At 40.1% G+C, this 14631-nt stretch overlaps 1 protein-coding gene across 1 annotated transcript in view; it reads right to left on the minus strand.

Annotated features, from left to right (window-relative positions):
• The window catches only part of LOC139208380 (obg-like ATPase 1), a 40954-nt gene that overhangs the window by 11642 nt on the left and 14681 nt on the right, over positions 1–14631 (minus strand). The window contains exons 5-7 of the mRNA XM_070838043.1: positions 10538–10713; positions 6717–6797; positions 6266–6363 (exon numbers count right to left, since the gene is read on the minus strand). Of these exons, the coding sequence (XP_070694144.1) occupies positions 6266–6363; positions 6717–6797; positions 10538–10713 (355 nt within the window). The remainder of the gene's footprint in view (positions 1–6265; positions 6364–6716; positions 6798–10537; positions 10714–14631) is intronic.

Here is a 14631-nt window from a genome sequence, read left to right on the forward strand (position 1 = left end):
GCACAATGGGAGCAGCTTTAATTAAGAGCATCATCTCACATCACACCTCAAACAAACCTTGAGGGTGTGCTGGTAACAAGCTTTTTTTGAACAACTTTTTTCTCTTTGATAACAACACCCATTAAATTTTTAAAGACGAATGTTGTGACTTTAAATGTTTTCACATGAGAGATAAAACTCTGACAAACCACAATCCCCAGTTTCATCTTCGGATGGTTGTTGAGAACACATTATCATGGCCTTGTTTAAGGCTATTTGTGAGGGGTGGGGGCGAAACATCAGAAATTCAAACAGTAACCCGGAGGAGTACATTGTACATCACCCAAAATAATTCTCTATATGGGGTATCCATGCTGTCATTCACAGCAGTTGACTGGGCGAGAGAAAATAAGGGGGCTGGGGTAGAGTGGGGGGAGTCATCAAGATGTGACAATTGTGACAAGAGCAAGCAAAGTGTAGCGCTGAAGAACACCACACGGATTTCTCCATCTTTTCTTTTTTTTTCCAGGATGACAGCTTAATGTCTACCACATGCAATATTTATTCTCATCGTGTGTCAGACTGTCTAGCTGTCCTACGGAGTACAAAGAATGCCACTTATTAGAATAAAAGCAGAAGGAAGGTAATCAAGGACATATGTAACATCAGCCAATCATGCCCCCTTCCAATCCGGCGTCTTTATTTTCTCCCCCATTCATAACAGTTCAACAATAATCCAGATAATAAGCGTTCAGGAGCTGTATGTGGCAACACTAAATTCATTTATTTGTCTCATTAGAGCTGCCGAGGCTGCAGGCTACTCACTGTGGCATGTGTGTTCGGTCTTAACCTTATCACAAAGATAATAAAAAGCACAGCCCAACAAAGCTAAAGCTATCAAAATGTATCATTAGAAAGACTTGAAACTCGCAGACATTTCTTTTAATGTTGGCAATACCAAGCTACAGGCTTTACAGGGGAACAATTCCCAGGGTGCCCTTAGAAGAAAGCAAGCATGTTGTGCTGCTACAGAGGTGTCTACATACATTATGACCTGCAGGAGTCTCACTCAGCATTAGCATCCTTGGGCTTGGGCCTGATAAATGAAGGACAAGAGACGATCTGTATTAGATTTTGGAGAGCAAACTGATTTCTTGCAGGGCCATTAAAGAACAAACAGGAATAGAAAAAGTCTGTTAGTCTAAAGTTTAGGGTCTATCTCATTAGTTACAACAACAGAGCTATGTCTTCACCACCAGGACATAACAAAGACAACGGGGTGACATGTGACATGTCAACAGTGTCCTTTCATTACCTGGACTAGGGACAGTCAATAACCAGGCTAACTGGAACGACAGGACTTTATTAGCACCATCTGTTTCAGTTTTACTATACAGCCTCTCCTGTTGTTTTCTCTCATTGAAAGCTAGCTAAAGGCATCCATTAGGACTGACTGTGGGCAGTAGGGTACACATCTTACCATGGGAAAGTGTTTCTCGGGATCCCACACTGCACAAGGAGAGAGTGGACAACTGTGCACAAAATAAAAAGGAGCAAATGATCGTATATCTCCCTGATGGCTTTGAAAAGTGAACTCTAACTCCCCAGATAGTAGTTCCTAAAAACTTGGATGGAGCCAGTGGTTTTGCACTCAATAAAGTTTCAGTTGTGTTTATGGGAATTATGGTTTGGAGTAGCTGAAGTGGGCTGCAGTGACTGCTTTCATGGAGTGGCTTTCAGTGAATCATAATGGTCACCCCCCCCCCCATCTCAGTTTTTCCTCTGTCTCCTGACGGGTACTCAGACAGGGCTGGCTGTTTTTCAAAATGATCACACAAAAAGAAAATGCATGTTTAACTTATTACTCGGCTTCAAAACCAAACAAAAATGAATATAACAAAATACAAATCAAAACTAAAGCTGAGCAGATGAAAACTCTAATGACGACCATTTCATCTGTTTGGAGAAGGCTTGGATAAAATAGGTAAACGCTCTTCACAACAGACAGACTGCAACTCCTGTGAGAGCTTCCTTTACTTTAATTGTCAAAGCTCCTCCTACAGGCCAACTAGAGTATCAGACTCAGAAAAGACATTTTCTTACCTCTCTGCTCCTTCTTTACGTGTGGTAGGATTTCTTTTAATTTAGCACCAAATACAGTGAGGATTAGGCTGGTATCATACTATATTTTTCTTATTGTCAAAAATTCCTATAAAACAACCAAATTCAACAATGTATTTCTCTCAGTCTCTCATCTGTTCCTACTGAAAACATATAAACAGGTCACAAATTTACAGTCTAAGTTTTTGAAAAGGCAAAATAATTTCCTGAAATAGCTGGGCACTGTAGTTTTTAGCAAACATTGCTCAAGCAGGGGTTCAGTGCATTTTTAGCTGCAGACTGATGCACATTTTGTCTGCTAGTTAGTATTTATGGCAGCAGGGCGATGTATATATATATAATAGGTTTATGGATGGAGCTCTATGGAACAGGATTTAAATATCTCAGGCTTTGGCTACAAAGACAATGACTCAATTCAGTGGTTTTAGTCTTTCATTTGTTAACAGTACGAGAAATGTAGAATATTTCCAACCTTTTCCTTTAACTTATGACTAAAGAGTCAGTGTCTTAATTAACGACACCTTAACATGAAACAAGGCCTTTTGCTGAGACCAAACCTGACAAGGACTTTATGAACACAAGTCGACTGAAGTACAGAAACACGATTGTTGTCCAGAAACAATCTTTTCAACATCATAGTTATCAGAAATGGCTGATGAGAGTACAAGCATGGCATATGATGCCAAACAAATATGGGGAGAGTTAACTATGAAAATGCATGCCTTTATGACTGGAAAAAAAAGATGATTAAGAAGGTTGACTGGAAGAGCAGCTGTGGTATGTAACTATTTTGGTTGTGGTTTCAGGACATAAAGTATAAAGAATATGAAGACAGGGGTACCTAATGTAACACACATTTAGAAACAAATAATGTTCAAAAGAAGAGCTAAAGTATTCATTAAGTTTGAATGAGTGTCAAAATAAAACACAAGGATAAGAGAAATAAACCACGTATATTATACAGACAAAGGACATGTCCATACCCATGCACATGCACACACACATACTTGCATACAAGCAGACAGACAAACAGACTCAGACACATACACACACATATATACACACAGTTAATAAAAGCTTGAAGCAATGGTACCCTGCAGTTAATACACTCACCAGGAAAACCCACACTGCAGAGGCACTCACAGACAGGTCACGCTTGCTGGTTTCCTTAAAGGTCAACTCATCTACTTAAGAGGCACCAATTTACTTTAATGCACATTGTCCAAAAGAGGAAGAAAAAAAACAGAAAAAGAAATGACAAGAAAGAAAAGCATCACAGCATATCAGTAGTATTCTCAGCTGTGTCTTTTACCATTACAAAATTTGAGAGTTCTTAGTTCTTTGAGGAGGATTAAGTAAATATCTGCTATCAAACCTATTAAAAGAAATAAAGACTGGGAAAGATGGTGAGGCCAGGAGCTTGTAAAATAAACAATAACTTAACTGACAAGTGAAAACATGCTAACACTGGGCAGGCTGCAGCCACCACATCATCAACAGTGCTCTAATGACCCTCTCTAACACACAAACTATGGTATGTGGCACAGAGAAAAAGTCTTCCAGGCAACTCACTGACGCCGAGGAAAGAGGAGAAAGCCTCTTGATAGACTCTTGTAGATGCCATTCCCTATCACGCAATGCCTCTCAGTCATAAACACATGACAAATGCGGCCTTAATCATTTTTTACGAGCGGGGATGTGCAGGGGGCAGTGCATGGTTAGAGGGGAGAGGGGAACGGTGAGCAGCAGGCGGCCCCCTCTGCACAGAGGAGAGGGCTGTGTGGTAAAGTCTCCTCTGGAACATCACTCGGCCAGCGATCCTTTGATCTCCACACCGCAATTACGCCAGCATCCAAATGAGCATGGAGTCGCCTCTGAAACAGACTTCAAACATGCACATGTACGCATTCTCATACACATACACTGTATAGGATTGGAGCCATGTGCTCCTCTCAACAGTAAATGATGTTCTGTCTCCAGCAGAGAACCTGGGGATGAAAGGAGGCCTTGCTCCTCGTCTGATCCCTCCATTAATGATGGCTTGCTAAAGCTAATACTGTGTATTCTTGTTTAAACAAGGGCAGCTTGGTATGTGGTTCCTATACTCCAAACAGGATGATCCTGGTTAACAATGGATTGTTTTTGGAGGCTCAAAAAGTCTGATAGAACTACTGTAATTTCCCATGTGAGACAAAAGCTGCTGCAATAATCGATGTGTTCTCAACTGTCTCTACAACATGGAATGGAGTGTCTGCAATAAGGAAATCCATTAACTTACATAAATTACACTCATAAACAAATGTTTGCTGGAGCATGATCCAATTAATAACATTAACCTAAAGCCTGAGTGGCAGCATGTACTGAGCAAAGCACCTAAAATATAAAACAGTGCTTGAAAAAATGCAGGGAACAGAACCTGCAAAATGGTTTGAATAGGTGTCCTGAGAGACACAGATAAGATTGGCTTATTTGCCTCATTCTAGGATTCACCCTCTTTTCCTCCACACATTAAAGCTGAGATTGCAATTTGTCTAGCTGTTTGCTTTGAATAGTCCTTAACCGTATCATCATCTCAACTGTGCTGGTGGAAAAACACGGGGGCATGGCGACAGCCAAATGGCAGTCTGGCGTCTCTGCTTCAGACTAGCTGCCATTAGGGCTGAGAGCAGCATTTATTGTACAATTAGGGCCAGCTAGATCTACCTGTAATCATCTCCATACAGGTGTGAGCTCCTCTCTGGACAAGGGAAGTGACTCATCACTTGTCAAACATCAACACTTTGATGTCAGCATTGTTCATCGCAGAGCCCTCAGGACACCTGAGCACTACTGTTAGCCTGTTTAAAACGCTCTAAGATTTATTGCATTTCACACAGTTAAAAAAAACACACTCACACACACGCAACATAAAAAAAAAAAACTCTCTTCCTACTGATGACGGATGTTCCACATGCCATGAATCATTTGATTTATGAGCCCTCTCCCTCCTCCCTCCATCTGACAGTCATACTTTCATGTCAGGAACATTTTAACAAACAGTCATAGGTAAACAACTTCCCTTGTAATACAATGCTGCCAAGCAAAGCACTAACACAAATTTTGTAAGAACTGACACCACAAGCCTAGAGGGCAATTGGAAAAGTGCGATAACAATCCACAAGTTGGTGTTATTGACGAAACGGCTGTAGTGTGGAAAAGTAGCCCTTTCAGATATAATGGCTGTCTAACACCGGCCATCTAGATCTGCTCTCACTAAAGCCAGACGACAGCATTACTATAAAATGTGGTTTTGACAGAACAGAGGATCGAAGTTTATTTAGTCCATTAAAGGTCGTCCTCAGTCAGTTCACATTATGTTCAATATATTCATCATTATGACTAGTTTTGCACCTGCAAAGTAAAGAGTACAAATCCCTGCATGGAAGCATTTAAAGCAAAACATGTGTGCACAACATATTTTTCATCAACTTACTGTTTATTAAGAAAGGCTCAGTTGTCACTGTGATCTGTGGGAATGTTATGGCTGTAAAGTGATTCTTGTAAAGCTACGTAAGCAACAGCACGAGAAGACAACACCAAATATTTGCAGCAAAACAATTTAAGACATTATGATATTTAAAGAGTGTTATACTTATGATTTATTGGCTCACTCCAGATGATATTAATTACTTGTTTGGCTTTGAATGTACGTATGTTTGTAGTTTTTTGTCATTTAAAGCCTTCTCTCTCTTTGATATCATATGGAAATGACAAATTTTGATGGAAAATCATGACCATATGCTAGCATGTGCTTAATGAAGTGCAGACTCTGGAGGCTGGTTGGGGTTCGCAGAGCTGGATGTTGTGTTAAAGCTTACTTAGTGCCACCTCCAGGCAGATCCTCTCACAAAGATATGACTGTTTCTGTCAGCAGGAGACCACAGACAGTAGATCAGGGAGGCTAGCTTACTCACACATACACACACGCGCACGCACACGCACGCACACACACCAGCATATGCATATGCACATGCAGATGCAGATGCATGCACACAAACTTTTTATAGCTGAAATGCAGATTCAATCAAAGTTAGCAGAAATCAATGTAACATAAGTAGAAGGAACGCTCCTTGGTGATGATTAATGAGAGCAATGAGAAGGCTCCTGCCTTCCTTCAAGCACTTACCATTTGTTCTTCTTCCTGATGTAGTCTTTCTCAGAGAGGTTAACAAGGTAAATCATTGGTTTCGATGTCAAAAACAAGTATTTGTTCAACACTTCGATCTGTGACAAAGACAGACAAGACGAGTGCTAAGAATTCAAACTTTGCAAAGCAGCCTTTGAGGACAGCACAGACAGAGATAAGTGAAGCCAAATCAAATTAGATTCTGGTGTATAGGCACTGTGGGGTGCGACTATAAAGTCTCTAAATCAAGATTAGCACGGCCAGATGTCATTAGCTTGTACAAAAGTAATGTCAAAATACAACCAACAAAAGACTGTGCATAATATTAACTTCTGATTTGCACAAAAGACGTGTTGCTCAAGGGTGAAACAGCAGTTGTACTTTTAGGTCAGATGAAAAGATTAGCAAGATAAATCACATTGATAATTTGACTGTAACATCAAAGGCTTACCTCCTTGTCATTCCAATCGTGATAGTAGCGGACATGTTTCTTTTCATCCACTACCCAGCTCTTGATTTTGCACATAACGTCCTGTTTGGGGTTAAAAGAGAATGAACAAGAAGCCATTAAAGGAGATGAAAAAGAATATAAACCCAGCAGGGTATGGGGTAATTATTTCCTAAATGCATGGCATCCTGATGCCAAAATGAACAATGGCTGTTCTCGCATTCAAGCAGGAGTGGCCTGGCTTTGACAGGGATGGCATGCACAAGACCCCCTTCCCTCCTTAAAATCATGACAAAATGCCTTCTGGGGTGTCTCGCTTAGAGTCGCAGTTTTGAACATCAATATTCTATCGGGACTGTTTAATGAAAGGAATAGAGAGAGGAGACAAAATTGGAAAGAGCCGGGAACTAATTGGAAGTTGGTTAGTTAGGTGTAAATTATTGGTCCTTCCTCAGGCACTTTGCAGAATCTAGTCATACTGAATAAGCACTAGTGAGGTACAGAACTAATTATTCGGTGTTTCTTCTGGAGAAAATATTGAGCATTTCAAGCTATGTATGCCACATTCATTACTGAGGTACTTGTGGGTTGAGACCACAGGCAAGACTGGGTCTTGACAGGATCTGGAAGCGGAAAAGGGTGGGAAAATGGGAGGGAGGTAGTTATAAAATTTGTAATAAAGAAATTGAGCCTATTATTGTTGATCCAGCCCCACAGAAATTAGCGGAACACATTCTTTTTGTTCCTGTCAACTTGACCTCCCCCTTCATATAAAAACTCCCCCACCCCCTGCAACACTCCCCCTACCTCCTTTTCCCTCCCCAAACCCTTGCAGCACTTCACAATCATACTCCCTTTTGAAAGAACTGAGGAAAAAATCCTGCCAGCGCCTCAATTACACAATGGCAGAAAAAGCTCCACACACTGACCCCCAGCCAGCTGCATTCACTCTCTGCACATCTCTCTCCACAGGAATTCTAAAGGCCTTTTAGTCAGGCAGCCAGAGTGCAGCCAGCGGGAGAGAGCGCAGGAAGAGCTGCATACACTCCGCCCGCGCCGTCCCAAGTCTTCACAGAGAGATTAATCATCTGTGAAATGGAAACAGCAAACGGCCAGTGACACAGGCTGAACCCGCTCCAGGTTTCCCTCATCAGCTCGCAGCCGCCGTGCAGCGCTCCTCTAACAGGCAGGTGTTAATAAAAGGCATATAGGTCCCACAGGGGTCAAACACATATGCCTGCCACCATGAAGCGCCGCTGGTGGGCTGGCTTCTTATTATTGTTTTGTAAGGATAGGGATTTTCAGGATTCACACGGACAAAAGCAATGAAACATTGTTCTTGTAAACAGAGCTCCAGCAAAATGGATTTAAATTTTTATAACAATGCATATATATGAGCCCTGAGCTGCTGCATGCACATAAATTTAGCCTCAACTCACAGTGACATACTAAGTGACTTTTCCATTGTGACAGCAAATTTTGACCATAATATACTATTTTATAATAAATTACAAATGACTGATTTGGTTGTTTTTTTCCTTACAAAATCCCATTTTCTTACACAGTGAATCTTCAGCTGAGAGCTCATGCTGCAGCAGTAAGTGTATGCAAACTCAAATCCGGCCTTTTTTTCATTTTCAATTTTGTCCCCCTACCTATTAGACAAAAGAGCATTTCTGTCCCCAATATCCTTTTTTTTTATCCGTTCATAACATTAATCATCCCCTTGTGCGTGTTGTCTTCCTCCAACGTCTTGTTTCAGTGCATTAAAAAACAAGCAAATGCCCTCAGAACACTTCATATAAGCCACAAACCACAAAAATTTAACATTATTCTTTTAAGCATGCATGCATAAGGCATTACACTAAATGGCATAATGATAAACTAATGTATACAGCAGCTCTCCCTCAGAGTGATATGGTATGGTAAAGTGTTTCTATATCTTTTATGGTAATAACATGCACAGGAAATATCAAGAAACGAATGTCATTCCAAGACTTTATGAAAAGAGAACAGAAGCACAAATGCAAATATACATTAACTCAGCGTTTTAATTTAATCAAAGTGAATTTTTATAAGGCATATTGTCAGTTTTTCAGTTGAGAGCTTTGTGTGTTTTTTCATAATTTCTCAAAAACACATCTTTTTTTATTATGTAACAAATCCCTCGCTGGTTTTTCTGCACTCTTATTTCACTTACAGTGACACAACATTTAAAAAAGTGTGTTTAAAAAAAACTAATTTAAGATTTTTTGGACGCTGCTAAATGTAAAGTAAACTACGGTGTCCATCAAACCACCGCTTTAAGTGTGCATGGTGCATCATCTTGAATCATAGGATTACTAATGAGACGATAATAAAATAAGTTGCATTCAGTGTCACTAAGATAATCATTCAAATCTACTTCTAGAAGGACAGAAACAGTTCTTGTACATGAAAATTCAGGCAACATAAAGATCTGTAGAGTTCATATTAAAGCGCAACAATGGGCATTTTATTTCAAAGCTCCTGAAAATTACTCAGTAAAGAAGAAAATCTAAGAAAGCAATCACCATGTGAATAGTTGCACAGAATTTCCCATTTTTTTCCACAGCATCCTGTGGCTCTACAAAGGAAAGTACAAGCACTATTGTTTCTTTTAAACTGTATATTTTTAGACTTGATGCACATGTTCTGCATGTAGATGTTGACATAAACATACATGTGTCTGTGCACAGCTGAGCGTGTCAAACGCCAGGCTCAGCCTGTGAGACAATCATGCAATCCCTCCCATCTAAAAGCTTGGTGTCTTTGATAAGCACCATTCTTTGCCATCTAAAGAGGTCTTCTATAGATTTCACTTGCCGACGTGTGCACAACCTTTGACAAGTAATGTATCATTTTTATTCATTGCCTAAAATTGTTAGCAATTATGTGCGTAAGCGGCCACCTGCCTAGCCTGAATGGCTCCTGTCTGTGGGGCTACAGGGGTGTGGGGAAGTGCTGTTGGCTGTAAGGAAGGGGGGGGGGGGTTCAGTCTGAGGGGAACCAACCAAACATGGGGCCTCTGCAGCAGGTGAAAAAGCCCCTCTCGTTAGCGTAATGAGTGGTCAGAGCCTCGGTGTGTCGGGGCCTGAAATTGGGCATGCCGCTCCAAGTGAGAGGCCAGATCCCTTCGCGTGCTAGCCCATCCTATCCTGCTCTGATGATGGAAAGGGATCATGAGACATTTGTTACCAAATCATTGCTAATGTTTGCAGCTCAGCCTCATTACCTTAACAATATGACCATCTGAATGTGTGTGCATTCGTATCGCTGTGATCTGACATCCAGGATGTGGATTTTTTTTTTTTCTGATCTCACCCTGCATTTTGCCCTGCACCTCGCAGCACATAACCGAGGAATCCTCTGTCAAAGAATATTCTAAACATTTATGGTATTCATAGCGAGGTATAGGCATATGTGTCACCCACTGTATGGCCTTATACAATTTTCTGAGCTGCTGTAGGTGTATAAGCATGAGCAAGAGCTATGCCATGATTTGAGTATTACTTTAGATGAAAAGAGCTGTGTGGAAACACTTTCATTAGCCCAGTGCTGTGACCCAGGGTCAGCAGCTGAATAAGTAACTCTCTATTAATGATTTCTGCAGCAGAAAACCCCTGACCCCTGATCACTTTCAATCTCGGAAAGGAAAAAAAAATGGAGCAGGGGGAGGGGTGAGACCTATTGGAGGGAGATTAAAAAAAACATACTTTTTTTCTCCTTGGCCATGTGTGTGGGAGGGTTATTATTTGTGCCTTGCTGTGAGGGGGAGCAAAGGGCCTGCTGGGACATTGACTCACGTATTCTGGTTTGAGTTTCTTGTCACCGCCTCTAATGGCCGTCTTCTCCAGCTTGTCAATAATAGGGCCGATCATCTCCTCATCCTTCAGCCTCAGCTCCTCATGGATGATCTCCATATCCCTCACTGGGTCCACCGTCCCCTCTACATGGATGATATCCTCATCCTCAAAAGCACCTGCAGCGATCGGACACAAACACAAAGAACGAGCATCAGCACAGAATTTTTTTTTTTTTTTTCCAGCAGCAACAACACTGCTTCACATGAACACGTACAAGTACAAGGAAGAGAATCTAAGCCACAGAATCAATGACATTGACTTCTTGGGATCGAATGTGAAACAGTGATTAGATTTAGCCCAAAAAATCATTAGCTTTTTGCTGAGAATATGGGAAAAATAAACATCCGCATGAAAAAGCACAGTGGGAGTCAGAGGAAAGTCATAACAAACACAATAAAATACTCGCGAATATATTTAAATCTTTCTTTTCAGTGTGCAAGTGTCAGAACTGTAAGAGACCAGCGTACAGTGTCAAAGTAAGTTTCACTAAAATTGGCTTTAAGTGCAACAAAGCAGGCTTGTCTGTCAATCTGCACAAAGTAGGGAGTGTCTGGTCATGCGTTTTGTACCTCTCTGTCTTAAAATGATTTATCCATTAAGTAAAGAAAAATAAGAGAAATAAATAAAACTGAGTATGATTTAAGAGAAAAATGTCAACATTCACAGATAATAGATGACTAACCCTTCCCCTAATCATTTGCGTCTTAGCAGTGGCTGTGCTGTTGATTAGGTAATGAGGCTCTGAAGCAGACCATTTAGCCAGCAGCAGCTCTAAGGACTCCTTCTGATTCTCCAGCAGAGCTCCGGGGTGAGGGAGGGAGGCGGGGCACCGGTGTACATCTGTCACATTAGAGTGACAGCCTTTAACATTACTCGTGGCAATTCTCTTGGACTGCAATATGCTCTTTCACTTACAGCACATACAATTGATTTGTTTTAAATTATCACTACGTTTGAAAGTATGAAGGAGATTAGAGCACATCAGTGACAGAGGAAGTTTTTAAGGCCCTTTAAATGAGTAAAAGCAGCAATGTTACTACATTAAAATACATTACTAGTAAAAGTTCTGTTATGTATTATTAGTATATAAGCAAAATGTGTATTAAAAATAAAAGTACTCGTGATTCAGAAAAAAGCAACATGTACCTGTAATAATACTATATATGATATTGTTATGTTGCTATTATTAATATACTATTGGAATATTATTACTGATGTGAGTAAGTAGCATTTTACAGTTGTTGGATCATTAAACATGTAGCAGTGCATCATATTTTACAAGATCATCATATGTTTCAATGTCATTCAATCTGTAAAAAAAAAAAAAAAGTACAGTACTTTCCTCTGAACTGTTGCGATATAGATGTATAAAGTAGCACAGAATGTAAATACTCAAGAAAAGTAGAAGTAAGTAGAGCACTTGAATAACTTAACGTAGTTATATGCCACCAGTTCATGAAAGATTTATAAAGTATTGTGTTGTTGGATTTAGAATATGGCTCCACACATTTTCATAAATCACTCAATAACCGTGAGTTGTGAAGTTTCACACTGTGGCGTAATGGGAATGCCATCTCTTTCAACAGGGAAGTGGATGTCAGGTGAATGATGACTTGGCTTTAAGTGTTACAGTGCTGAGGGACACTATGTTTGGAATGTGCAGGGTGAGTCACTTAACGGTATCAACAATCCATATTCACCGACACCTGAGCAGCAAAGGTCTATTGACAGGCCAGGCCCTAAGAGACATTAACGTCACTGAAGTGATCCACACTCCTCATCACAGCGCTGTCACACTATATCTCAACAAGTTCTTACAGTGATACATGCTGGAAATATTGATGACTTATGCTGTGTGTAGCTGTTGTAATAGCAGACCTGAGATCCAGACAGTGTTGTATTCTGCATGAAGTTATCAGATTACTGGAAAGACTGCTGAAGAGACGTTTGTGTAGACAGTAAAGTCATCCCCTGTGTCTCCACTAATCAGATTAATTTCCTGTTTGTCTACACCTGAAGCCAGATCCTTCGCTAATGAGAAACAATGCCCCTGAGACCATCTTTGAGTGTTGTCAGCTGCATGGCTCAAGGGATGCTAGTCTGTTAGTCCACCGCTGTATGGATTGACATTAAATTTTGTACAGACATTCATGGTCCCCGGAAGATGGGTTGCAATAACTCTGTTGATCCTCTGACACTTCCCCTGGAGCAACTGTAAGGTTGACATTTGTGGTTTTTGAATGAAATATCTAAACAACTATTGAATGGTGTGCCATATAATTTTTAGACATCCCTGTTCTCCTCACTGGTAATAACTAGCATGGCTTACAAAAAAAAAAACATGTTAGCATGATGATGTAGCATTTAGCCCAAAGCAGCACTTAAGTAAAGCCTCATAGAGTATCTATACTCTTAGCCTTGTTCATTAATAAGAACCATTGCTGAGTGTTTTTAAACTGTAAGGGATACTAAATTGTAAATTGAACCAAAATGAAACTCAACGATTTTCCACATACACAGAATATCATATCTTGTTCTTTTTCTGGGTTAAGGAGGGATAAGTACCTGATTTTCCATGAGACTAAACTACAGGGTTTTTACAATCAAGCATCACATGTCAATAGCAAAGCTCAACAACAAAATGACAAACAAAAATCATACACCAGTGGCCTTGTTAGTCATGCAAGTCAACAGAAGCTGGAGACTTTTGTGCAAGCTGTCATCCTGTGCGTTGTCCTCGTGGTGAAATGAACTTATCTAATTAATCTTTGCCTAATCAGGCTGTTTTGGTTCCTCTCCTCTTGCAGAGGTACTCCACAGTATAAACAGTTCACTTACACCACACAGAAAGGGGCTAATCAGTGGAATTATTGTTTTGCTGCTCCAATTTACCAGCTCCCTGTTCAGCACTGATTGGAATGAAAATTTGCTATTGTGTCTGCATGAACTCAGAAAATATAATGCAATGTAATCATTTTGTTAGCTGCAAGAATATACATACATTACAAACAATTATGATATACAGTTTTGATACACTGTTTGAAATGGAAAATACACACGAGTCTGTTGTTGAATTTAGTACATATTAATTAGGAACAAGGAGGTTTAAAGCAGGTTCACATGGTTAATAATCCATTTGTGATTATTATAAATCACTGTTCATGAAAGCATGAGAAGAGACTATATGCCAGTCCATTTATTAAAAATGTATAAAAACACCTAAAGCAAGCACAATCGTTTTGTAACACCCTTCGTAAAAAGCTGATAAATCAAATTTTCAAAGAGGCTTTCAAAGAGCAGCAGCAGCTGATCACTCACTATTTAGTCATCAGCTGACACTCTCCTCTGACTGCCACGTATTCCAAAGTAATTTGCTTTAATTAATTTTGCCTAATTTAACATTCACATCTACTTTACCGCCATCCCATTGAAGGCTTAGAGCTGGAGAACAAATGCACGAGGTGAAAGAGAGGAGCGAAATCTAAAGGGGCAATCTCTACAATTAGTCCTTTAACAACTGGGTCTGGGTAGGGCTCTCTGAAGCTCTTATGAGGCTGCGGCACCACACAAAGCCACACGCAAGACAGTAAAAACACACAAAAAGAGAAGAAAGAGGTTGGGAAGGCTCGGTCTCAGGAGTCAGGTCTGTCACACAATTTCATTTTTACTGCTTTGTCTCAAACAGTGGTATGTTTTGAAGACACTATTAACAGGTGCTCCTTTATTAACAGAACAAAAGGATTAGTCACTAGATGGTGAGTGGTGTTCAATGGCCTGATTAGGGATCAGGCTAAGCTCTGCAAAATTATGGACTTACAGCGGCACTGCAGGCTGAGAAGATATAACTCCATGAAGTGACATTTACAAATGAAAAACATTTTGAAAGAAAAACAAAACAAAATACAGAAAAACAATGTTTTTGTTTGCCCCATCTTGAAAATTTTGACTGTGACACCACTGAGAACATAGCATTCAGTATGAACAAATATATATATATTTTTCCTATATACATTTCATTACCTGTCTATTTTCAG

The sequence above is a fragment of the Pempheris klunzingeri genome, chromosome 10, assembly GCF_042242105.1.
Source record: "Pempheris klunzingeri isolate RE-2024b chromosome 10, fPemKlu1.hap1, whole genome shotgun sequence".
NCBI lineage: Eukaryota > Metazoa > Chordata > Actinopteri > Acropomatiformes > Pempheridae > Pempheris > Pempheris klunzingeri.